This window comes from Dipodomys spectabilis, unplaced genomic scaffold, assembly GCF_019054845.1.
Source record: "Dipodomys spectabilis isolate Male_0828 unplaced genomic scaffold, ASM1905484v1 ptg000081l, whole genome shotgun sequence".
NCBI lineage: Eukaryota > Metazoa > Chordata > Mammalia > Rodentia > Heteromyidae > Dipodomys > Dipodomys spectabilis.
Genome location: NW_024870758.1, coordinates 7,074,654 through 7,102,034, shown reverse-complemented (window position 1 = coordinate 7,102,034; position 27,381 = coordinate 7,074,654). Strand labels below are relative to the sequence as shown.

Here is a 27,381-nt window from a genome sequence, read left to right as displayed (position 1 = left end):
GTGCTAGCTAGGAAGGCATTGTGCTATTGACCCATATCTCCAGTCTCTTTTCACACCTTTTGTGTTCTTCTGTGTGTCAGCACTGTTCTCATGTTGCTATGGATGATAGACATGTGTCACTGTGCCCAGTTGTAGATTGAGAAGGGTCACTTTTTTAAGGTTTTTTACATAGACTGGGTTCAAACTTGATTAACGTTACTCTCAGCCTCCCAACTAGCTAGGATTACCAAATCTTGTTTGGAATTTTGTTTCTTTTGAGGTCTTTGTATAATTCTGGTTAATCCTTCATTGGAGGACAGCTGGTAAAGATTTTCTCTCATTCTGTCATCTGCCTTTTTAGACTAGTTACTGTTTGCTTTGTTGTTCTGACGCTTTTCCATTTTATGCAGTGCCATTTGTCAAGCTGTGCTTTTATTTGAAACTACTGAAATCTTGCTAAGGAAAGAGTTGGTTGTTACTTATATGTTCCAGTGTTTCTCCTACCTTTCTCTCTGCTTGGTTGAAAGTTTGTTGTCTTAAATGTTCTACACAAGGATCTAGATTCAGTCAGATAATAAAACATAAAACATGGAGAAATGGTTTACCAATACCATTTTCCACAACATACATTTTTTAAAACTTTGCTAAAATATCAGTTGGCTGAAGCTATATGATCTTAGTTCTGGGTCTTTTACTTTATTCTATTGGTACGAGTGTTTATATTTGTACTAGTGCCATGCAGATATGGCATTTTGGCACAGATATTGTAGTAACTCTGGAGTTGTTCTTTGGCTCATTGCTTTGGCTACTTGGAGTATTTTGTATTTCCTTAAATCTGTTTGATTTTCTTTTCTATCTCTTTTGTTATGATGTCTCCATTTTACTTTTTATTTCCTTTTATATTGCTATTGAGATTTGAGGCAGGCTGCTATCATGTAGCCCAGACTGGCCTTGAACATGTGATCTCCAGGTCTCAGCCATAGGGTGGTTGGAATTTAGATATGTGCCACTGCATTTCTCAAGAACAATCTAGTCCTAGTCATTAAATTAGGATAGTCAGCAATTTGGGTCTAACTGGGTCTAATGATTCTTGCTTAAAACAGAAATTTAAAAGAACTGAATTACAAATAATAAAGAGCATTTATTGAGACTATTTCAGCATTGTCATAGGGGGCAAATGTTAACATCACCTCTCCAAACAGAAGTTAGAGTAGCAGATCAGAGCTTTCAGAGATTCAAACATACAACTGAAGGGTAAGACATGACTGAGAGACGCCAGGTTCAGAACAGGGAGAATGTTTGGATTTCCTTGTCATATTCATTAGTTGATACATTTTAAGGAAGTAAAAAACGTTTCTTGATAAAATGGTAGGGCAGAAGCTAGCTTCATACTATTCTTCCATACCATTTTGTTAGTTTCTATTAGGACTAAAGACTTCCTAATTTTGTTGTGGATATAGTTGCAATGACCGACCTCTATAATATTTCACAATCCCAGTAGCTAAAGGAGTTTTGTTGTTGTTGCTTGCATTTCATGCTATTGCATATACTAAGCAGCCCCCCTCCTTATTTGCTTCTGTTATTTTAAAGATAAGGTTTTCTGCTCTTTATCCAGACTGGCTTTAACATCAAGAAACTGTCCATCACCTTGACAAAAAAATTAAATTAAATGAAAAAGGGACTGTTTCTTGAAATGTGGGGTCATCTAGAAGTGGGGGCTACACTAACAAAGAGAGGAAAGAGGGAGTCATAATATTCAATGCAGTCATATTTAATACAGTCAAAATCATATTCAGTTCAATACAGTCATAGTATTCAATGTATATTGTACAACATTAAGAAATTGAGTTGAGAGGTTGAGTTGGGATGTGTGGGAAAGAAAGATTAAAGGGAGACATTAACCAAGATGCATTGTCTTCATAAACTGACTTGTTGATTGGTGATTTCTGTACAACTACTTGAATATAATAAAATGTAATTAAAAAGAAATATTCAGGAAAAATAAATGTGTAACTGAGATCTAAAGAAATATTAATATAATAAATTAAATAGAAAGAAATCTGAATAATTTTCCTATAATCTGCACCTCCTGAGTAGCTCAAGTCATGAATTACAGTCACAAGCTACTCTTGCTTGGCTTAATCATCTACATTTTAATGTTGACAATATGTCTTCTTCCCTGTCTACATCTTCAGTGTGCCTCTTTCACAAAGATCTCACTGTCAAGATGTTATTCAAAGCATATAAAGGCACAGTTAAACTTTCATAAATTTAAATTTCAAACATCATTTCAATATGCAAGCCTTGAAAAGGTTCTTTAAATTTTATTATATAAAACCACCTGGAGAAACTTGGAAAACTCTGATTTGAGACTCTTCTAAATCATTTAAATTATAATTTTTGGGAGTATAACCCAGGTATTAGTATTTTTAATGGCATTGCAGGTAATTATAATTTATTGAAATAGATGAGAACTTAGAAATGGTATTTGGTATGTAATAAATATATTAGAGAAGTACTATCTCTAAAATGTTTTAATTTTTAAAAATTTGTCTTTTAAATCCTCTTAAGATTTAACATTTTCATTTTTATTTACTTCCTTACAGAAGAGTACATTGATTTAATTTTGAGTAATTTCAAAAAGAAAATAAATGAAATACATAAAATGAACTCTCTAGTTGTAATTAAAACACACAAACTCATTTTTTAGTCATATAACTTACACGTAGTGGAATTATATTATTTAAAACTATTATATAGCTGTTTCTTACATCAATGTGTGGATTGTTTTTATTATGAGAGAATTTACACAGTTTTAGCAAATTACTCAAAAATAAACTTGCCAATATAAATTAAAATGATCAAATGAAGTATGAACAGAACCCTTTGACTTCCATAAGGAATGCAAGTAGCAGAGTGGGCAGCGTTTAGAACAAGATAGGTGAAAGCACATTTATTTTCTTCTCATAAAGTTTTTGAATTCAAGTATTGAGTTCTTTTTTGTATTTATCACTTATTATATCACTTGATCTAGGCTTCCTTATATGAGAACCAGATCAAGTTGATTTCAAAATAAATAAAGATGTTTTGCTGAATAACACTCCTGTACTTAATAACTACTTTCTTCAGGAGGCTCTGAAATCCTTTTGAAGGACTGTGAACCTACTATTACAAACATAGTTATACTTATCTGAATAGCTTCTTAAATATATTCACAGCTAACCTGTTGCTTTAGGACTATTTATTTTAACCGTCTAAAATTTACTTTCAATTATGTTAAACAAATATTACCCCATTACAAAGTAGTTTTTTTTTTTTTTTTCTCTCAAGGCTAATTCTCTGCTATTTGAGCCACAGCTCCACATCTGGGTTTTTAGTGGTTAATTGGAGATAAGAATCTTACAGACTTTCTGATCTGGGCTGGCTTTGAACCACAATCCAGATTTCAGCCTTTTGAGTGACTAGGATTACAGGTATAAGCCACCAGCACCTGCCTGGATAAGTGAATTCTCTTTTAAATTATTAAGACAGCAAATCTGATTTCATCATTATTTCAGTAAAGTGTATCAAACAATTACTCAGTTTTGTTTTGATTTAAATGTATGATGATAACAAAGTGAAAACTTTTATAATGCAAAACCATTTAAATGAATAAACTTTATAAATATGTGTCTAATAATACTTATGTAATTATACTTAGCATAACAATTGACAAGATGATCAAGCATACCTTGAAAGATCTGATACAAAATTATTTCCAGTATGTATTTCCATACACAACTAATAAAGTGCAAGTGTAAAATAAAGATATTTCTGGAGAATGTCTTCTTAAATATATTTCACCAGCCCCTTGCTCAGAATGCTGTTTATTATTATTTAAGTAGTTCATTAAAAATCCTTCTGTAAGAATACTTGAACTTTACTAAGGATAACTCCTCAAAGGCACTTCTAATTTTCCCAACAGATTTAATTAAATAATCCATCCATTTTGCCTTTATGTGTTTTTGTTTGTTTGTTTTCTCTTCTGGGCATCTAAAGCAATGAAAATGATCAACTGATTAGAGTCTACAGCTCTTTCTTGTATGTACTGGGGTCCACAGCAAAGATACATGGTAATATGCCCCAATAATCTCTGGCCCAAACTCATCATACCTGCTCTGTTTAATTCTGCTTTATACAACACACATTAGAAAAGGAAATCTGCAGTTTATTTGGTAGAAGAGTAAGTTCAGATGTTTTGGAATAATTGGGAGTTAGGAATGTTTATTATCAAACCCACATTCTTTCACAAAGAAATTCAGGAAATTTAAAAGCATTCTCTAAAAAGGCTAGACAAGATGATGGATTTTAATAATCTAGTTTAAAGAAAATAACAGATTAGTCTTTCAAAGTCACAAGTGAATTTTTTTACAACTATTGGAGATGGTCACAAATCTGACTCCTCCGTTGCCTTGCAGCCAAAGCAAAAAGAAATATGATCAGGTGAATTTTTATATTTTCCACATACAGCTTTTTCTGGCAAAGGGCCCTACAGGAAATTTCTCCCATCGGGCTGTGGATAAAGAGGTCACTGTGTGATGTACTGCTTTCAGACACTATATTCTAAGAAGTAGAACAGAGGGTTTTCTCTGCGTACTTCTAACATCATCTTTTACTCAAACCAAAGGCACCATGCCAAAGCTTAAGGCAGCATGTGAATCAAGAAGAGACAAAACACAGCAAACTATAAATGGAGATCTTTGCTAGTTTGTCTTGGTTGGGTGCTCCTGCTTGAAATAGCCATACGCATAAATGAACTACATATTTTAGTAACGAACTATAGAAATGATCCCTGAACATGTAGTCTTTGAACTACATATTTTAAAAGTAATTTTCCATCAACATATTTATTTTCAATTTTCTTCTAAAATTCAGAAACAAATTTCTGAGTTACATTTCATGCCACTAATTTGTAGTGCTAGTATTTTACTTTGAATTAAGTATGTAAATAGAAAACAAATAGACATTTAAATATGCTAATTATTTTAAAAGATAAGTTATCTACACAATAAATTAACAAACTATACTAGCTTAGGGACCTGCAGACTAATCAAACTTTTTTCTCATAAAACAAATCAAGCAGTGAAAATTTTCACCTGGAATGTGGTATATAGAATATAGTTGTAATCATTTTTACTTCACTGTTTTTGTTTTTAATTTCTCTAGTGAACGTTCCAAATTTCTGTTAGCAAAACATATAATTAAAGAGCTAATATATTATATGGAATTTTTGGATTATTTCTACTTGAATGAAACTAGTCTGGTGAATAAACACCACTCTCCACTCTGTGACTTTTTGTCCTTGGGAATTGTATGGGCTTGCCTGACATTGTCAGTGTACTTGAACTATGTCTCTCCTTTCCTTTTTATTTTTATTTTATTTTTTCGATAATGGGGCTGTTTTTGAGCCGTGCTTCAGTAGTTAGACTAGATATAAACATAGACAAACGTCATAGTTTTTAGTTTGAATACGAGAAATTTTCATCAATGCATTTGTTAGTTCAATTCTTCATAAAAATTTAGCAGCTGAAATTTTGGGGCTATATTATGACTTTAATGTGCATATTATATTTTATGCTATGGTATTTTATTGAAAGTTAAGTATAAAATTACATACCTTTGATAGATAACTGAATAGAAGCTAAAATGGGCCACTTAATCCAAGAAGTTATGAAATTAAAGGGTATTTTTCTTTTTTTGCTCACTCGCTTCTCTGAGGAATACCCTAGGAAAAGTTTTTGCTCTCTATGTCCAAGTACCTGTGCCAGAGAACAATGTGGATCCCCTGAATAATTGTTACCATGTAGACTCTGATATTGCTAGGTAGGCCAGTACATTAACAGACGTAATGATAACACAAACCCCTTTCCTAGTCTGAGCACTGTTTTCCTTATCTGTAATATTTTCCTTATCTGTAATATGAGCTACCATTTCCCTCAATGTCACAAAATGCTTTCAAAAATCAATGATGATAACCACTAAGTATCTATAACAGTTTCTCAGCCCAGTTAATTAGCCATTTCTCTATTAGCCAGTTTTTATTTTCTAAAGAAAAAGCTGAACTTTCAACTTATTTTTTTAGTGGTGCTAGGTGAACAGCTTAACTGATTACTCTTATGTTTAAATTGTATAATTTAATTACAGGTCTATCAATAGACTATGTGGAAAACAAGCTTTATTGGATCAGTTCAGGCAATGGAACCATAAATAGATGCAACCTGGATGGTGGTAATTTAGAAGTAATAGAGTCAATGAAAGAAGAATTAACAAAAGCTACAGCCTTAACTATCATGGGTAAGTACAATGAGTCTATGGCTATGCTGTTTCTTATTGATTGGGGGTTGATTAATGATGATTGGTTGAAACCTTAGAAAATTACTGTTCCATTAACACCAAAAGCACATTCAAATTGCACATCTCTGAGATTTTCTTTCTTTTTTATCTTTTAAAAAAATATTTACAAAACAGTCTTACCAGATGAGACACTTAATGCTGTTAGCAATAGTAAGTTTCAGTTTAGCATTATTGATTCTTGGCTCCCTTGTGACTTGTATTATTTTATGGTTCTTCTCTGAGCTCCACTGCAGTGTTCTAAAGTGTAAGCACCTTGTGAATTTGTCAGTGCAGTGCAGTCTGGCTAATCTCTGTTTGTAAAGAATAGCTTGATCCATCTAGATAATTCAAGATAAGCTAGCAGGGTCCATTAGAGCAACAAATGAAATTACTCCCTTACCCAGTAATCCTTCTTCATAGTTAGGAATAAGTAGAGAGTTTGCTGATCTGAGTCTCATTTCTATTACTTTTGTTTACTCTCCTGAAAAAAATAATAAAATAAAATAAATACATTTTAGAAAAAAGTCCCAGAAAAGTAAAGTTATTAAGAAGGAACCTAAAAAAGAAGTAAAGATAATGAATCAACTTCTACGGTAGTAAAATTAGAGACGAAATATTGAATTTTTTATAGTTAATCTGAAGAATTAAAACCATAAATGCTCTATGGTGAGGATTGGCTTTGTTTTTGCTTTGTGAATAATAGCTCTAAACTAATTTTTTTGAGTGGCCATCGTGTGAGAAATAAATACTCCATAAAGAATCTCAGTAGTTATATTTGTTACAGGAAACTGGAAAGAAATATATTGGGAAATAGGAAAACTTTTTAAAAAGTGCACTAATAATGAAGTCAACATAAGTATAGATTGTGTTATTGTCTTTGTGCCAGGCCTGAATATAGTTTTAAAGTTTATTCATAAAGTTAACACATTATTTATTTTCAATACTATACATCCCACATTCTATAATCTTTCAGTACATTCACCATTCCACAGATCTAATATCAGTTTGTTTAATTTTTCCTTTGCCTTGTTTTTGTTTCCTACTGTAAATAGTATGACTAAGAAAAAGTTATGAGTACATAACATTGTAAAAATGTAATGATCAATGGAAGATTTTAAGATTCCCTAGACAAGCATAAGTTTTATCACATTTGGTTTGTGACCAACCATGGTAACAAAAATGTCTATGAAAAATTAAAAAGGTATATATGTGCAAGTTATTATTTCAGATACAATGCATCTCTTTTATTCTTGTGAAGGACAGATGGAGGAGATTGCTTCATCCAGTTACTAAAATAAAAACTATTTCCATAAAACTGCTATAGTTGAGCCATAGAGATATCATATACATATATATACATACATAGAGATATCATATACATATATATACAATAATATACATATATATATATCATATTATAATGCAAATCAATTGGAGATATATGTGCATATATATTTTGAAATACTGGTTCTGTTTAATGGGGGAAGAAAATGTTGAAAGACATGACACAGAACAAGGTACATTGGATTCATATACTGCCTTGTTTAATTACATGACTCTTGTAAAGCTACTGAAATATGATATTTTTTAAAAAGCTCTGTACTCATATCAAAATTAAAATCTATGCCAACTATATTACCCATACAAAACTCATGAATTTTGCCCAGGAAAGGAGTCCAGGTATCTGCATCAGGCGATACTACTTAAGTGGCTTTTTGGCAACAGTTTTTTTTTTTTTTTTCCATAGTTGCTGTCCTGCTTTAATTTTCATGAATAGTGTTTTGTTTTTATCCTGACAAATTCTTTCATAGAAGTATAGTTTGAAAAGTAGTTTGTTTTTCCAGATGAGAGACCTAACCTTCTAAATAATGAATCACTTTAGAAATACACTCCAAGCCTGCAGTTCCTAACAGAAGGGGCTGTGTCATTCTTTCTGTTGGAGGTATAGAATTCATATATATATATATATATATGTGTGTGTGTGTGTGTGTGTGTGTGTGTGTGCGTGCGCGCGCATGTGTGTGTGATATGTGTGATATATATTTATATATACATGTATATGTGTGTGATATATGTGATATATATTTATATATGCATACACACATACACACACACACACACACACACACACACACACACACACACACACACACATATATATATATATATATATCACATTTTCTTGATCCATTCATCTACTGAGGGGCATCTGGGTTGGTTCCATATCTTATGTGTTTTGAATAATGTTGTGATAAACATAGTTGTGCTGGTAGCTTTAGTATGGCCTTGATTGTGATCATTTGAATAAATGTATAAAAGTGGGATTGCTGGGTTATAGGGGAGCTCTATGTGGAGTTTTTTGAGGAACCTAAATACTGCCTTCCAAAGTGGTTGAACAAGTTTACACTCCCACCAACAATGCAATAGAGTTCCCTTCTGGGCACATCCCCTCTAGCATCTGTTGTTATTAGAGTTCTTGATTATAGCCATGTTAACTGGGGTCAGGTGGAATCTCAATATTGTTTTGACTTGCATTTCTTTTATGACTAGAGAAATTGAACATTTCTTCATGTGTCTATTGGCCATTCTTATTTCTCCTTCAGAGAAGTCTCTCTTTAAGTCTTTAGCCCACTTATGAATGGGACAGTTGTTTCTTTGAGGATTTTTTGTTGAGGGATTTAAGTTTTTGAATTTTAAGTATATTTTAGATATGAGACCCTTGTCTGTAGTATGGCCAGTGAAGATCTTTTTCCAATCCGTGGTCTTCTACTGATCTTGCTAGCTGTGTCCTTTGCTGTGAAGAACTCTGCAGCCTCATGTAACCCATTTGTCCAACCTTTCTTTGATTTACTGTGTTTCTGGGTCTTTATTGAGAAAATTTTGGCCAGTGCCAAGGAGCCCTAGAGTAAGTGAAGTAAGCCAGGCCCAAAGAAACATAAATCCCATAGTTACTCTTATTTTCAATAACTCGTATATGTGTAGGACAAGCAGAAAAGGTCAAAAGCTATGTACATGTGACCATATAAGATGATTTTAAGCAAAATGAAATGTTTTAAGTGAAATGTCTTTAATGTATATATAATGTACTATGTGTTTTTTTTTCTTGGTTCTTTTGTATGTTCTTCCTCCATGGTATAACAACTGTTTTCACTATATTTGATTCCAGTGTTCTGCTTCTTGTACATACATTGTTCTAATTTGAGGAGGGGGAGGGAAATAACAAAATGCTGAAATACGGATACAGGTTGACCATTGTAATAATGAAATGTACAAGACACTATGTTGAAAACAAACTTTACAACTTGGAGGGGGGGAGTTGAGAAGGTGGGAAGGGAGGGAATGGTAGGGGACAAACAAAGGAAGAGGTAACAATGCGCGATAGAAAATGTACTCATTCGTCTGGAGGAATATGGTGGAGGAGGAGAAGATGGGGACTAAACAAGCTCTTGTCTAGAAAGCAGTTTTAGTGTTCCAGTGAATAGTCCTAGGCTAGAGAATCACAGCAAGTGTGCCATCATAGTACAGAGAGTTTGGCCAGAGAGGAAAAATCCAGGCAGCTTGGTCAGGGAGACAGATCTTGGTCAGGGAGACAGATCTTGGACAGGGAGACAGATCTGAACACTGGCTGGTGTCCACAGCAGTGGGGGTGGCTACTGCCACAGCTGCCATATCTTAGGAACTTGGGACAAAGACACCAGATGCAGTGTGAGAGCGAATTCTACTCACCGCCACCAAGAACTGACAAGGAGCACAAATCTTTATCCTGCTGATTGCAGACCAGGATCAGGCCAGAAACCAAGAGGCTAGCGTGAGTACACCCAAGACATCTTTAGTCCTTCTCACAGAGGAGCCGTGGGAAGGTAGCTCTTCCTTCACCACCAGAGAAGAACTCCATCTTTGATACTGACAAAGGCATAGCTGAACAGCTAGCACCAACTCAGGCCATAGAAGAAAACAATAGGAGCCATTCACCAGGTCACAGAAACCTGCTGTGACCTGCTGGGATCAGCTCTACCCAGGGGAAAGTTGCCCTTCCCAGGCAGCTGAAGCTCTGCCCACAGAGGAGTGACTTTCTTCTCTGGGTAAACAGAGCCAGAGGCTAACCCTCCCCACTGCAGCCTAGACAGCAGGAGGGGTAAAAGACAAACAATTGAAACTCAGTAAACATAAATCCTGGGAATGGCTCTAGGCTGGGCTTTGTCTCAGGAGCTAGCCCCTCAGGAAAAAGCTACTGATTGCTGATAGGCCTCAACCCTAACCAGAACCTAGCCTCATCCCAGAAACTCCAAACTAGAGGAAACAGCCATCTCTCTCTTTTGAGATACTCAAAGCAGATCTCCCTCCCACTGAACTAGCCTGGGAGGAGTATAACCAAGTCCTGGGTAAGGCAAAGCATTTTTCTGCCTGCTCAAACTGACTTAAGAAACCAATCAAACCACAGGAAAACTGAACACCACAAGCAAACCAGAGACTCCACCAAGAGACTGGTTAGGACACAGGGGAGATACAAGATCCCCTCCACCTCCCCCCCAATTTTTTTTCTACCTAATTGTTTTAAATTTTGAGAAGATGTTTTCCTTTTTTTTTCTTTCATAATTTTTATTTTAGGGTGTGTGTGTGTGTGTGTGTGTGTGTGTGTGTGTGTGTGTGTGTGTGTGTTTATCTCTTGACATTTTGATGATTTATTTTGCATGACTTAATTGCTGTTCTACTCATCCATAGATAATATACCCATCATCGATTATTAGACCTTATCCTTCATTGTGTACATACTTAATTCAGAAATTGACTACTCAATTCATAACTTCATAGGCTTAACTTCTTTAATATTAGTATCATTTCTTTATACCTACATAATCTTTACCTATTCCATTTTTAATTTTTTTCTTTTTTCCTTTTTTTATCTCTTTCCTCCTCTCATCCTATCCTTTTCATCTATCAGTACTATTTCTTTATATTTACATAATTTTTAAATTTAATTTAATTTTTAATTTTTTTATTGTGAGAATATCATACAGAGGAGTTACAATTACATGGGCAAGATAATGAGTACATTTCTTATCAAACATTGTTGTCTCCTTACATAATTTTTAAGTTTTTCATTTTTTAAATTTAATTTTTTTTTCATTTTTCTTCATTCTTTACCTGTCTCCATTCATTCTGTTCTATCCATTTCCTCACTGTGATTTGGACTTGGTTAAATTCACTCTTTCCTTTCACTTCTCCACATCCTTCTAATCCTATTTTTCCCTACACCTAATAATTTCTGGTTTTCTGTGTCCCTCTTTGATGTTCTTAACACATAATCTATAGTAGTTTGATGTTGAAGAGATTGTGTCTGTTGAATTAGATTCTATCTGCAGCCATTTTGACTGTGCAACTACAGGACTTTGGTTGATGCTTGCCTTAAAATAGTGTTTTAACTCAAAATTGGTGTTACTTTCATGCCAAATGGGCAGAACAAGCCAGAGAAACACAAGAAACATGGGAAGTCGAGGTACCTCAACTCCCCTCATGATAATCAGGTGACAGAACAGTTCATGAATAATCCAGAGGAGAGTTCCCAAGAAGCTCACCAAACACTGATGGTAAACATGTTGAATGAAAAGATTGAAAGCCTGCAAAGGACTCATTATGAGCTTGATAGGGAGCAAGACAAGGCTAACCAAAATTAATACAGGAATTTTGCAAGCATGATGAGGCTAAATAAAAGTTAATACATGAACCTTGTGAGTCAGAGGAAACTGATCAAAGAGTAATACAGGAATTGCATGAGCAGGCTGAGAACAGTCAAAGAGTAATACAGGTATTGTGTGAGTAGGCTGAGAACAGTCAAAGAGTAATACAGGTATTGTGTGAGCATGAGGAAGCTAATCAAAGTGTAACACAGGTATTGCATCCAATACAGGTATTGGATGAGAATAGACAAAGAGCAATAGAAGTATTCCTAGAATCCATAAACACACAGCTGAAGGAATCCAGGGAGACCACAAAGGGGATGCTGAATGGAGCCCATCAGAAGGAAAGGGATTCCAATGAAACCATAACCAATCAACTGGGGATTTGAGAATAAATACTGTACATCAAATTAAGAAAGTAAAGAAAGTCAGGGGCTGGTGGCTCATTCCTATAATCTTAGCTACTCAGGAGGCTGAGGTTTGAGAATGGCAGTTCAAAGCCACCCCAGGCAGGAAGGTCTGTGAGACTCTTATCTCCAATAAACCACTAGAAAACTGGTAGTAGCGCTTTGGTTCAAGTGGTAGAGTGCTCACCTTGACCTGAAGAGCTGAGGGATAGTGCCCAAGCCCAGAGTTCAAGCCCCACGACTGACAAAAAAAAAAAAAAAAAAGAAGTAAAGAACTCCACACAAGACCTACAGTAAAACTCCAACAAAGAATTTGAACCCATCAAAACCAACCAATTAGAAGGAAAGGAAATAAAAAACAAAGTAGAAAGTCTTCACATTAGGTTAAACCATGCAGAAGATCGAATCTCTGGGATTGAAGACAACCTAGATATTATAGAGAAAGAATGTACAACTATCAAAGACAAATCCAAGAAATATGATAAATCTACTCAACATTTATAAAACACCATCAGAAGGACTAATCTGACTTCACATTAGGTTAAACCATGCAGAAGATCGAATCTCTGGGATTGAAGACAACCTAGATATTATAGAGAAAGAATGTACAACTATCAAATACAAATCCAAGAAATATGATAAATCTACTCAACATTTATAAAACACCATCAGAAGGACTAATCTGAGGATGATGGGGAAGAGCACCTAGAGACAGAAGTTAATGGTCTAGGAAACTTATTTAACAGGATCCTTGCAGAGAACTTCCCAATCATGCAAAAAGATAGGAGGCCTATTAGGATACAAGAAGCCTTTAGAACCACGAATAAACCAGACCAAAACAGGACATCCAATGTTCACATTGAAATCTACACAGGATCAATTCAGACCAAGGAAAGGATCCTTAAAGCTCTTTAGGAGAAAATGTCAATCACCTATAAAGGGAAACCAATTAGAATTAACTCAGATTTCTCAGAAGAGACAATTAAAGCAAGAAGAGCCTGGAATGATGTATGCCATGCCCTAAAGATAAACAACTGTCAATCAAGAATACTGTACCCAGCCAAACTCTCCTTCATAACGGAAAGCCGAATAAAAACCTTCCATAGCAAAGAAAAACTGAAACAAGGAAGTGGCACTATAGCTCAAGTGGTAGAGTGCTCACTTTGAAATGAAGAGCTGAGGAACAGTGCTCAGGCCCAGAGTTCAAGTCCCACAACCGACAAAAAAAAAACAAAAAACAAAAGAAAAACTGAAACAATATATCTCCATCAAACCAGCCTTACAAAAGATACTTAAAGATGTCCTACACATAGAAAAATAACAAGACCACAATAAAGGCCAAGAAACCACATCCAAACTGAGAATCCAAGAACCATAGGAAGAACCTAGTTGTCACAGCCCCCAAGAAGGTGGATAACATAGCAGGAACTACCAAACACCTCTTAGTCCTAACTCTCAATAGTAATGGACTTAACTCTCCAGTTAAGCGATATAGACTGTCTAGTTTGGTTAAAAATATCCTTGTATCTTCTGCCTTCAAGAGTCACACCTTTCACATAAGAACAAACATTCTGAAAGTGAAAGGCTGGAATAAAATCTGCTAAGCTATTGCCTCCACCCCCTAAAAAAAAAAAAAAAACAGGTTGGAGTTTAAATCCTAATATCAGATAAAACAGACTTCAAATTAAAATGGTGAGCAGAGATAAAGTAGGTCACTACATTCTAATTAAGGGATCTGTCCTTCAGAAGGATATAACAATTCTAAATACTTATTCACCAAACAATGGAGCATCCAAACTTATCCAAGAAACACTACTTCCCCCCAAATCTCACATATACCCAAAGACATTAGTTGCTGGGGACTTTAACATACCACTAACCCCACTAGATAGATCAACCTGGCAAAAACTCAACAGAGATAACATAGATCTAAACACTGCATAGATCAGCTAGATTTAACAGACATGTACTGAATATTTCACCAGCAGCATCAGAATATATGTTCTCTCAGAAGCACATGGAACATTTTCCAAAATAGACCACATTTTAGGTCACAAAGCAAATTTGTCCAAATTCAGAAGCATTGAAGTTAGTTCCTGCATTCTCTCAGACCACAAGGAAGTAAAACTAGAACTCAACACCAAAAGCCACCAAAGAAAGTCCTGTAACACATGGAGGCTGAATCAACATACTGTTGAATCACCAGCAGGTCGTAGAAGAAATTAGAAAGGAAATTCAAATGTTCATGATATTCAACAAAAATGAACACACAAATTACCAGCTCCTCTCGGACACAGCAAAGGCAGTACTCAGACGCATGTTTATAGGTGAGTTCCTATATCACGAAATTGGAGAGATCTGAAACCAACAATATAATGAGACATCTGAACCTCCTTGAAAAAGAGTAGCAAGTTAAACCCAATCCAGTGGACAGAAACAAATAATTCAAATTAAATCAGAGTTAAATGAATTAGAATCCAAAAATAAAACCAGAAAGAACCAGCAAAACAAAGAGCTGCTTCTTCGAAAAAATTAAAATTGACAGACCCTTAGCAAATCTTATCAGAAAAAGAAGAAAACACACCCAAATAAACAAACTCACAAATGAGAATGGAAACATCACCACAGAAACAACCGAGAATAAGAACATTTTAAGGGAATATTTCTCAAAACTGTAAGCTAATCTGAGAATCTGGAAGAAATGGATGATTTCCTAGCAAATATCGACAAGCCAAAAACTAAACCAAGATGAGTTAAACCAACTTAACAGATTCATATGAAGCAGCAAAATAGAAAAAAGCAATAAGAGAACTCCCATCTAAGAAAACCCCACGACCAAATGGATTAATAGTAGAATTCTACAAGGCTTTCAAAGCAGAACTCACACCAATACTCCTCCAACTTCTAAATGAAACTGAAAGTGAAAGTTCTCTCCCAAACTCTTTCTGTGAAGCCATCATAACCCTCATCCCCAAACCAGGCAGGGACTTATCAAAGAAAGATAACTATAGACCCATTTCTTTGATGAACATTGATGCAAAACTTCTCAACAAAATTTTGGCTAATCGACTTCCACAACTTATCAAAAAAAAATGATAGACTAAAATCAAACAGGATTTGTTTTGGTGATGCAAAGTTTGTTTAATATAAGCATATCAATTTATAATTAATCACATCAACAAGAGCAAGGATAACAATCACATGGTTATCTCAATTGATGCATAAAAAGTATTTGACAAGATCCAACACCCTTTTAAGATGAAGGTCCTGGAAAAATTAGGAATCCATGGAGCTAGTTTAGTCATTTTAAAATGCTACTCTGGGCTAAATCTGTACAGATATAGGCATATTTTTTCTGATGGATAGAAATCAAATTCATGTAGACTTTTTTTTGACTGAAAATCAGAAACACTTCTTTCAGGATTATTCATGTTTTCTAAACTGAAATTAGATAAAATAAGGCAAAAACTAAAAGCGACATTAAATACAAACTGTTTTGAATGTTGGCAAAATAATTTAATTCTATGCATATACAACTTAAAAAAAGTAAAAATTGGGGCTGGGAAAGTGGCTCAGTGGTAGAATGCTTGCCTTGTATGCATGAGGCCCTGGGTTCGATTCCTCAGCACCACATAAGCAAAAAGAAAAAAAGCCGGAAGTGGCACTGTGGCTCAAGTGGTAGAGCATTAGCCTTGAGCTGAAGAGCTGAGGAACAGTGCCCAGGCCCAGAGTTCAGGCCCCATGACCGGACCCCCTCCTCCCCACAAAAATGACTTCAGAACTATCCAGAAGATTATTGATGATTGCAGTTATAATTAGTTAAAAACAAATTTGGTGCTATGATTTTGAGTTTACACATCTAGAAAACAAAGAAATATTTTGCTGAAAGTGGGATAGACAACTCTGTCCTGGGTCCCCTAAAATATCCCATAGGTGATAGGTCAATTCTCTAGAATTATAATTTAGAATTGTAACCTAGAGTTGTAACTTAGGTTTCCTGGTTATATTCTGACAAGTATACACAAAATTAAAGCAAACAATTATGACATTTTTTATTTCTTCTTTCTTTCTTGTTTCTTTCTCTCTATTTTGTTCTCTCTCTCTCCTCTTCCTCTTCCTGCTCCTCCTCCTCTTTCTCCTCTTCCTCTTTCTTCTCCTCCTTCTGCTCCTCTTCCTGTTCTTCTTTCTCCTCTACATTTTTTTTCCTCCTCCTCTTCCTCTTCTTTCTTCTCTTTTGTCCTGCTCAAGGCTGGTGTATTTGAGCTATAGATCCACTTCTTGCTTTTTCCATGGTTAGTCAGAGATAGGTGTCTCATGGAGTTTCCTGCCCTGGCTGTAATAGAACCATAATCATCAGATCTCATCCTCCCACCCCCACCCCTGAAGCACCTAGGATTAAAGGCTTAAGCCACCAGTGATTTATTAATATTGGCTATTTTAAGATGCTAAGCTTTAGAGAAAGCTTTTCTCCAAAACAGAGAAATGATACATATCTTATTCTACCCACAGAGCATTATTTTATATTGAATTTAAAAAATATGAATCCTAATGCCTAATAAAATCAAGCTGATTGTGAAAGATTGAAATCTGTTCGAGGTAATAAAACCAAATTGTTCCAACATGAAGTTTAGTAGGAACTGAGTCTGGGCTTCATAGGACTTTCTAAGAGTCCTCCACATCTAGATACTAGAGTGGCAGTGTATGATAAACTAGAGAGTAAGTGGTAGAACATGACAAATTGGGGAGATAAAGTCAGATCTGTGATAGAAAAATTTCTTAACTCTGCTTATTCTTGCTGTAAGAACATTAACTCTGTGTCAGATATTTTACATTTAAAGAGAAATGAGCATTCCAGACTTTTATTTAAAATCACACAAATGTTAAATACTAGGAAGTAGTTCAGAAAAATGCTATGCATGCTCACATGCTGTGCAGTCTAACTATGTTTGCTGTGAAGAAGCCAAGCAAACTCAGGAACACATGAGTACCATTTGCTATTTTAATTTTGGTCATCATTTATACTGGTGATGTTAAGTTTTTGAGAGAAGATAGAGCTAAGATAGTCAAGAATCAGCTGTATCACTAAAGAGAACTTTGGTAGTTCAAAGAAAATGTTCTTGGAGAAACTGACATACTTTATAGAGAAGAAATTGTTCCTCTTCTGAACAATAGGACATATGATTTATTTTCAGTTTCCATGATATTCCTTGTTGAAGATGAGGAACACACAAATGTGAGGTCTGAAAGTTATTTCCATTAAAATTTTAATTTAAAAAATAATTGCTAAGCATATTAACTGCACCCCTAAAATAACAATTGCCGATATTCAGTCATTCAACAAATGAATATTCTGTTCTCTACTGTATATGATAACCACTGATATTTATGATGGCAAGGATACTGAATTCATCAAGGTTACCCAGTAGCATGGATAGAAGAAAATGCAGAAGTCAAATAAGTAAAACCTATAATTTCATTCTTTAGTGATGGAGGAAGAACTATAGATGTATGAGTTTTAGATTGATAGATTAGGAAAGGATGACTAAAATAGTGAATTTTGAGTAAAGACTTGAAGAGACAAGGTAGACTGAAGAAAGGACATGTGTAAATTATTATATTACTTAAGCTTTGATTTTAGAAACACAGAATAATTTAATTATAATTATTCATAATAATTTAATTAAATAACAATTTAATTATTAAATTATGAAATCTTTTAGATTAATTTGAGAGTATCAGTTCAGGAATAATGGTAATTTTACCTCGATTCTCCACTGAGTATTCACTTAGGTGTGATTTACACATTGTATACATTGATCATTTTATGGGACTCAATGCCTTTCAATTTGTTGACCAACCTATGACATTGAACAACTAATATCCCCCCTCCCTGTTTTTAAAGGTCATCTTATTTAATGTCTAGTCTCTAATGTTAGAAATGGCAAATAAAACATTTCTTGCTTTCAGTTTTAACAGGAGCTCTAAAATGGTATCTTCTGCCAGTTTTTTTCTGGTGTTTAGTCTGTTCATAAAGAATCTTTTGTGAATCATATACTTCAGTTTGGTGGCATTTTCTTACATGACTTTCAAATACCATGTGCTCTAAAAATAGTTCATAGTAAGCTATATGATATTTGATTTCCAGGGTTTTCAATTGTAAAACTTTTTCTTATTTGTCTTATTCACCTTCTCTTGGCAACTTTGACATTGTCCTGGTTATTAATGCCTACAGGAGAAAGTGAGGTAGGTTCAGGATAATCAAATATCTGCTTGAACTTCTGTTCCTTTGAGAGGGCATGGGAAATAGACTAAAGTTATTGAGTATTTTAAGGGTTTGAGGACTGTTTATAGATTTCATTTACTGTACAATTCCTATCTCTCTGTGCATGTACAGTTTGAGGGGAGACTGTCTATATTTATGCTGTAGACAAAGTGAAAAAATCAATCCAGGAAGCTGAGCTAAAGTATAATTATAAAACATATATACTAGCGGAAATAAGTCTGTGGGTATTTAGGCTAGAATTCATAAAATATCTTTATTGCAATTGATGCATTTGGGCTTTTAAGGTAGATGAGAACTATAGATTTAAAATAGAGATGTGGACATTGAATAAACCCATAAAATTTATAGTATGTTTATATAGAAATCAATGGTATATATGGATTTAATGATCAGCACATAGCTGAGTCATAATTACTCAAATAGGATTAGTAAGTAAATATTAGAGAAACATTGAAGTTCAGCTATCAAAATCAACAGATGAGTGGAAAAGAATGTGTTACTTACATGTTTCAGTCTCTTGTCAGATTTAGTCTTAGCCATTTAGTGAAGGAAATATTGCTTCTAATGATTTGATTATGCACACAGTGTTTTTAAATCAGTCTTTACAAAATAAAGATGATCATTTGTTCTTTAGGGAATGCTCATAAAACATTATAAATGTCACCTTTGAGGATATTTGTACATATTTGGGCTCATATCACAACCTTAATATCATTTTAAATGCTTCTGTGGTGATTCACAACTCCTGGATAATTTACTCATGGGGAAATCAAGATTTAATATCGAATGCTTCAAGAAACCATCTCAGTGTCAGCTAATTGTCATATTGTATTTGTTTAAGAATTAATTCAGCGTTAATATTGTTGGGTATTAATTCTTTCAAGTGTTCCCACTAGATTTTCTGTGACAAAATTTTGCAAGTGTCTAACCTCTTGGATCACTGAGAAATTTTGAGTCCCAGTTGATGGGGTGAAAAAGCGCAAGCTTTCAGCTGATTTGCCAAATTTACACTTTTAAAATTTATAACAATATTTACTTCAGCAAAATATTTTTTTAGAAACAATAAATGCCTCATGAAAATCTGAAGCACACTGGCACTCAGTCTGCACACTTGTGATAACTGTAATTAGATATAGATTATAGTCTGTAAATAATGATAGACACCCAGAAATAGGTATATAATTAAGCAATCTAGCAAAATTGCCATAAAGAAATCATCAGAAACTTCTTTGTTCTTTTCTTCTCATGATAAAGTATTATGTCCAGGGTAAATACAGCATATTATGATAGATGGGAAGTGACGGCTGAGGGGCTGACGATGCTTTTAATATTTCTGATATCCTCATTCTAAGCCTTGAAGATTCACATGAAAATCTAGTCTGAATGGATTTTCTAATGGTTTTGGTAGTCTTCACTTCAATAGATTACCTTAAAGCACATTGTTCTCTAATTACACCATTCAAATACACATCTGATATTGTTAATTGTAGATTATTATTTTTCCCCTACCAGAGTTTACTAAATCTCTCTTTTCTGTGAATTTAAAGAATCTGAAACTTTCAAGTTTCCAGGGAGTCCTTGCTTCATGAGAGTCTCCCTCTTTTCTACCATTATTTTTTTCATTTTAAAAATTATTCTTCTCTTTGCCTACCTTAGGTTCTCTATTTCTCTTCTCTTTCTTTATTCTTAATCATTTTTTCACTTGTTTCCCTTATGAGATTAAATTTTTGTATGCATATTTTCTGAAAGTTATATGGTTCAATTACATTGTACAATCTTTTTAACTTCTATAGGTTGCAAACTGTAACCCTCAGAGATCTGACAATATTATAGAAACTTTTAGGATAGCATATCAACTCAGTGATGTAGTCCGTAATTGTTTTGAGGAGTGGAGGTAATAAAAAAAAAGGACTTCTGCATTTGATTTTATTTAAAGTAAGTTTCAACAATGATAAAGTCTGAAAGTCACTAACATGTTTTTAAGCCAATATTCAGTGGACCCATATTAATCATATTTAGTCAGGGTTTAAAAATTTTGAGAAGAGATTTGGAGGATCATGCCAGAGGGTTCCACTCCTAATGTGATTGGTTGAGTAGACTGATAGATTAGAGGGGGCTGCATGCAGGTCATTGCAGAAGATGCAAGTAAAGGCTGACATGCAGATCCGTGCTATCCTGATCTGTCTATGGTCCTGAGCTTCATCTTTACCACTCAAACAGGAAGAAAGGAAACAGCAAGAATGGTGGCACACTTCTCTAAGTCTGACTTTCTAGAGGCTTAAGCAAAAATCATTCTAGTTCCAGGTCAGTGTGTGTGTGTGTGGGGGGGGGGGTGCCTAGAAAGATTCTATGTTTAATAAGGAAAAAAGAAAAAAGAAAATGAGAACTTCAGATATCTCTAGACAAGACCTCCATAGAGACTGGATTTGAGTCTGGGTATAGATGTTCGTGAGAATAGGGATTGACATAAAGAAGAGGCAATGCCTTCAGTCTAGAAAAGGCAAAACATAGGAAGATAGTGCAATAAAAAAGAGTAGGCTGATGCCACTCAGCTAAAAATTTCTCCATAGGTCTTTTTTATGGGCAAGATAACAAGTATATTTCTTATCAAGCATTGTTAACTCCTCTTTGTTTCCCCTTCCCATCCCTTCCCATATTTCTTCCCCTCCCCCTACCCAGTTCTCTGCCACCTCCCACCAAAGTTGTAAGGTTCATTTTTCGATATAACGACTTGTACAAATCTTTGTTGCAGTGGGTCCACCCGTTTCCCTAGTTAAACGATTTGTTTTTATCCCTTCCCTTCCACAAATTATACCAACATAAAATACAGTGAAAGTATGGGTTATACCATGGGGGAGGGACATACAAAACAACAAAGAAATCACTTACAAATATGTTAGAAACAACTGCATGAAAACAAAACAAACAAACAAACAAAAAACCATTTGAATACTTATATTGGGGTTCATTCCTCTAACATCAAATTATCTGAACTTTTCTGCTTGACTAAGACATATACTACTTATTGCAAATAAGGGAAACCATGGGATCTATGTTTCTTTGGGCTTGGCTTACTTCACCTAATATAATTTTTTTCCAAGTCTTTCCATTTCCTAACAAATGGGGAAAAGTCATTCTTTCTGATGGAGGCATGAATTCCATTGTGTATATATACCACATTTTCTTGATCCATTCATCTACTGAGGGACATCTGGGTTGGTTCCATATCTTAGCTATGGTAAATAATGCTACAATAAACATAGTCATGCTGGTAGCTTTAGTGTGGTCTTCTTTGTGATCATTTGGGTAAATGCCTAAAAATGGGATTGCTGGGTCATAGGAGAGCTCTATGTGGAGTCTTTTGAGGAACATCCATACTGCTTTCCAAAGTGATTGAACAAGTTTACACTCCCACCAACAATACCCTTCTGTCCACATCCCATCCAGCATCTGTTGTTATAAGAGTTCTTGATTATAGCCCTTCTAACTGGGGTGAGGTGGTATCTCAATGTTGTTTTGATTTGCATTTCTTTTATGGCTAGAGAGGTTGAGCATTTCTTCATGTGTCTATTGTTTATCCTTCTTTCCTCTTCAGAGAAGTTGCTCTTTAAGTCTTTAGTCCACTTATATATTGGGCAGTTGTTTCTTTGAAGATTTGTTGTTGGGGGACTTAATTTTTTAAGTTCCAGGTATATTTTAGATATGAGACCCTTGTCTGATGTATGGCTAGTTTTTCTTTTAAATTCCTCTTTCTAAAAATATGACTACTTGAAGATTGCACCATTGAGGATTATTGGAAGTAAGTTTGAAATTTTAAGATCGACTCTGCTCAATTCCCACATATACTTATTTTTTTTTTAATTTTTATTTATTTTTTATTGTGAAAATACTGCACAGAGGGGTTACAATTACATGGGCAAGATAATGAGTGCATTTCTTATCAAGCATTGTAGCTCCTCCTTTGTTTCCCCTTCCCATCCCTTCCCATCATCCCCTACCCCCCCCCCCACCCAATCTTCCCCAACACCAAAGTTGTAAAGTTCGTTTTCCACATAACAACTTGTACATCTCATTGTTGCAACGGGTCCACCTGTATCCTTATTTAAACGACTTGTTTTTCCCCATCTCCTCCACAAATTATACCAACAACAAATACAGTGAAAGCAGGGGTTATACTGTGGGGGAGGGACATACAAAGCAACAAAGAGATAATCTTATAAATGTGTTAGAAACAATCACATGAAAGAAAAAAAACTTGAATACATATCTTAGGGTTCATTTCCCTAACATCACCTTATCTGACCTTTTCTGCCTGACTCATACATATTCTAGATATTGCAAATAAGGGAAACCATGGGACCTATGTTTCTTTGGGCTTGGCTTACTTCACTTAATATAATTTTTTCCAAGTCTTTCCATTTCCTAACAAATGAGGAAATGTCATTCTTTCTGATGGAGGCATAGAATTCCATTGTGTATATATACCACATTTTCTTAATCCATTCATCTACTGAGGGGCATCTGGGCTCTGAAAACATTGCAGGATGGAAGAGGAGAAACCCTAGGTCTCCTTGGCGCAGGCCGAAATTTTCCTAATAGAGAACCGGAAACACAACAAATCAAAGAAAGGTTGGACAAATGGGATTGCATGAAGTTGCAGAGCTTCTGCATGGCAAAGGACATAGCTAGTAAGATCAATAAAAAGCCCACGGATTGGGAGAAGATCTTCACTAGCCAAACAATGGACAAGTGTCTCATATCTAAAATATACTTGGAACTCAAAAAATTAAATCCCCCAACAACAAATCCTCAAAGAAACAACTGCCCAATAAATAAGTGTGCTAAAGACTTAAAGAGAAACTTCTCTGAAGAAGAAAGGATGGCCAATAGACCCACATATACTTATGTGCAAACATATGTGACATATGTATTGGACACATGTAGATGAGTATATGTAGATACATAGGTGACATGTGTATTGTGCATATATATGTTACCTATGTATCTACATGTGTATATATACAAAACATGTGTAAGCGTGTGTATATATATATATATATATATATATATATGCATTTTTATCTTTTTATTTTTATTTTTTAATTGAAAGTGATGACCTGGGGATTACAGTTACATAGATAAGGCAATAAGTACCTTTGTTTTTTTTTTTTTGGGTCCGGTCGTGGGGCCTGAACTCTGGGCCTGGGTGCTGTCCCTCAGCTCTTCATCTCAAGGCTAGCACTCTACCACTTGAGCCACAGCGCCACTTCCGGCTTTTTTTCTTATGTGGTGCTGAGGAATCGAACCCAGGGCCTCGAGCATGCAAGGCAAGTGCTCTAACACTGAGCCACCTTCCCAGCCCCAGTACCTTTGTTTTTAATCATCATTGCTCCATCCCTCTTTATCTCCCACTGACCCCTCTCTATACTCCCCCAGTTGTAATGTTCATATCCAACATAGTGTCAAGTGAGTATCACTGTTGCTGTGGTTCACATGTTGTTCTGATATTTCTGTGATTCCTTATCCCTTTTGCATATTTTATTATCTATTATGTAAAACACAAAGTACAAAAAACTAAGAGAAATGAAGAAAGAAAAAACAGCAATCGAGAAAAAAGAACAATTTAATCATCTATTGAGAACCTCTTGTTTCCACAAGTTGGAGTTCATTTTACATTTATACACATCTTATTTATATTATATATTATATAAATGAAAATTAAGGTGAGATAATTTAAAATAATAATATATAAATCAGTTAGTCTAACACAATATAAAGAAATAGAAGTTTTTGCTCAATTGACAATGAAGTAAAATGCAGGTTGATGTTGGTATAATTCATTAAGAATCCAACATAATAAGTGCAATTCATACTGATGTTTAAGTATTTATTACATTGTAAACCAAAAATTGACAAGTTTTATAACTGAAAATTTTAGTATTTTTAAATCCACATATATAGAACTTTGTGTTTGGATATAAAGCAGAACTAAGCACTGAGATCTGATACTTATAAATAAGGATTTTCCTTAAGATAAATATCTAATAGAACATACCATATGTGTATAGGAAATACAACAATGTCTACCATACTAGACTCCTTGCTCAATGTATGCCAATAACATTTCTGATTTACAGAGGGGTTAGTTACATAAATAAGAATAAGGAATAACTACAATTCTGGTTGAACTTTATTACCCTCTCCCCTTTTTATTGTCAGTCATGGGGGCTGAACTCTGGGCCTGGGTGCTTTCCCTCAGCTCTTCAGCTCAAAACTAGCACCCTACCACTTGAACCACAGCAAGACTTCTGGCTTTTTTCTGCTAATGTGGTCAGAGGAATTGAACCCAGGACCTCATGAATGCAAGGCAAGCAGTCTACCACTGAGCCAACTTCCCAGCCCCCTCCCTCTTTTTCTACTACTTTCCCTCCCCCCCCCAATTCCCTTCTTCTTTTCTCCAACTTGTGAAGTTCATTTCCAACATAGTGTCTTGTGAGTATCACTGTTGCATTGGTTCACCCTCTGTCCTTTGTCTTACCATTTCTATGATTTCCCCTTTTCTTCCCCAAATCAGGTAAACTTATATGCAAGACAATGAGCACCAAAATAAAAATTAAAAAAAGACATGATCTTGTATTTAAAGAATCCCATAGACTCCACTGCCAAATTACTCAAGCTGATTCAAAACTGTGGCAAAGTAGCAGGGTATAAAATTAACCCTCAAAAATCAATGGCTTTTCTATATGCAAACAATGAGAAAAGTGTGGCTGAAATTAGGAAAGTAACTCCATTCGTAATAGCCCCACAAAAAATAAAATACCTAGGAATTAACTTAACCAAAGAAGTGAAGGAGCTCCATGATGAAAACTTTAAAAACTTGAAAAAGGAAATCAACACAGAGCTTAGAAAGTGGCAAAAACTCCCATGTTCCTGGATTGGAAAGATCAACATCATGAAAATGGCAATACTTCTCAAGGCTATCTACAAATTCAATGAGATACATATCAATATTCCAATCTCATTCTTCAAGGAAATAGAAGAGGCAATCCAAAAATTCATATAGAACAATAAAAGACACTGAATAGCAAAAACAATCCTCAACAGAAAGAACAGTGCAGGCTGGGAAGGTGGTTCAGTGGTAGAGTGCTTGCCTTGCATGCCTGAGGCCCTGGGTTCGATTCCTCAGCACCACATAAGCAAAAAGAAAAAAGCCGGAAGTGGCGCTGTGGCTCAAGTGGTAGAGCGCTAGCTAGCCTTGAGCTGAAGAGCTGAGGGAGAGCGCCCAGGCCCAGAGTTCAGGACCCATGACCAGACCCCACCCAAAAAAAATCAAACAGAAAGAACAGTGCTGGAGGAATATCAATACCAAATTTCAAGCTCTACTATAAAGCCATAGTAATCAAAACAGCTTGATACTGGCACAAGAACAGACCTCAGGACCAATGGAATAGACTTGAAAACCCAGAAATGAACCTACAGACCTAAAGCCATCTAATCTTCCATAAGGGAGTTAAAAAAATAGAACGGAAGAAAGACAGCTTCTTAAGTAAACGATGCTGGCAAAACTGGTTAACTACTTGTAGAAAACTAAAGCTAGATCCTCATATATCATCCTGCACCAGAATCAACTCCAAATGGATCAAAGACCTCGGTGTCAAAGCAGACACTCTGAAAACATTACAGGATGGAATAGGAGAAACCCTAGGACTCCTTGGCACAGGCCCAAATTTTCTTAATTGAGACCCAGAAACACAACAAATCAAAGAAAGGTTGGACAAATGGGATTGTATCAAATTGCAGAGCTTCTGCATGGCAAAGGACATAGCTAGCAAGATGAATAGAAAGCCCATGGATTAGGAGAAGATCTTCACTAGCCACACAACAGACAAGGGTCTCATATCTAAAATATACCTAGAACTCAAAAAATTAAATCCCCCAACAACAAATTCTCAAAGAAACAACTGTCCAATAAATAAATAGGCTAAAGACTTACAGAGAAACTTCTCTGAAGAGAAAAGAATGATGGCCAATAGACACATGAAGAAATGCTCAACCTCCCTAACCATAAAAGAAATGCAAATCAAAGCATTGAGATATCACCTCACCCCAGTAAGAATGGCTATAATCAAGAAGTCTCGTAACAACAGATGCTGGAGGGGATGTGGGCAGAAGGGAACCTTACTGCATTGTTAGTGGGAGTGTAAACTTGTTCAGCCACTTTGGAAAGTAGTATGGAGGTTCCTCTAAAGACTCCACATAGAGCTCCCCTATGACCCAGCAATCCCACTTTTGGGCCTTTACCCAAATGTTTACAAACAAGACCACACTAAAGCTACCAGCACAACTATGTTTATTGCAGCATTATTTACCATAACTAAGATATAGAACCAACCCAGATGCCCCTCAGTAGATGAATGGATCAAGAAAATGTGGTATATATACACAATCGAATTCATGCCTCCATCAGAAAGAATGACAGTTCACCATTTGGTAGGAAATGGAAAGACTTGGAAAAAATTATATTAAGTGAAGTAAGCCACGCCCAAAGACACATAGGTCCCATGGTTTCCTTTATTTACAATTACTAGGATATGTCTGAGTCAAGCAGAAAAGGTCAGATAAGGTGATGTTAGGGAAATGAACCCTAAGATATGTATTCAAA

The 27,381-nt window shown here is 35.2% G+C and overlaps 1 protein-coding gene across 1 annotated transcript in view; it reads left to right on the top strand.

The window, feature by feature from the left end:
• Lrp1b (LDL receptor related protein 1B) overlaps positions 1-27,381 on the top strand; it is a 1,466,647-nt gene that overhangs the window by 932,632 nt on the left and 506,634 nt on the right. The window contains 1 exon segment of the mRNA XM_042683428.1: positions 6,163-6,312. Within this exon segment, the coding sequence (XP_042539362.1) occupies positions 6,163-6,312 (150 nt within the window).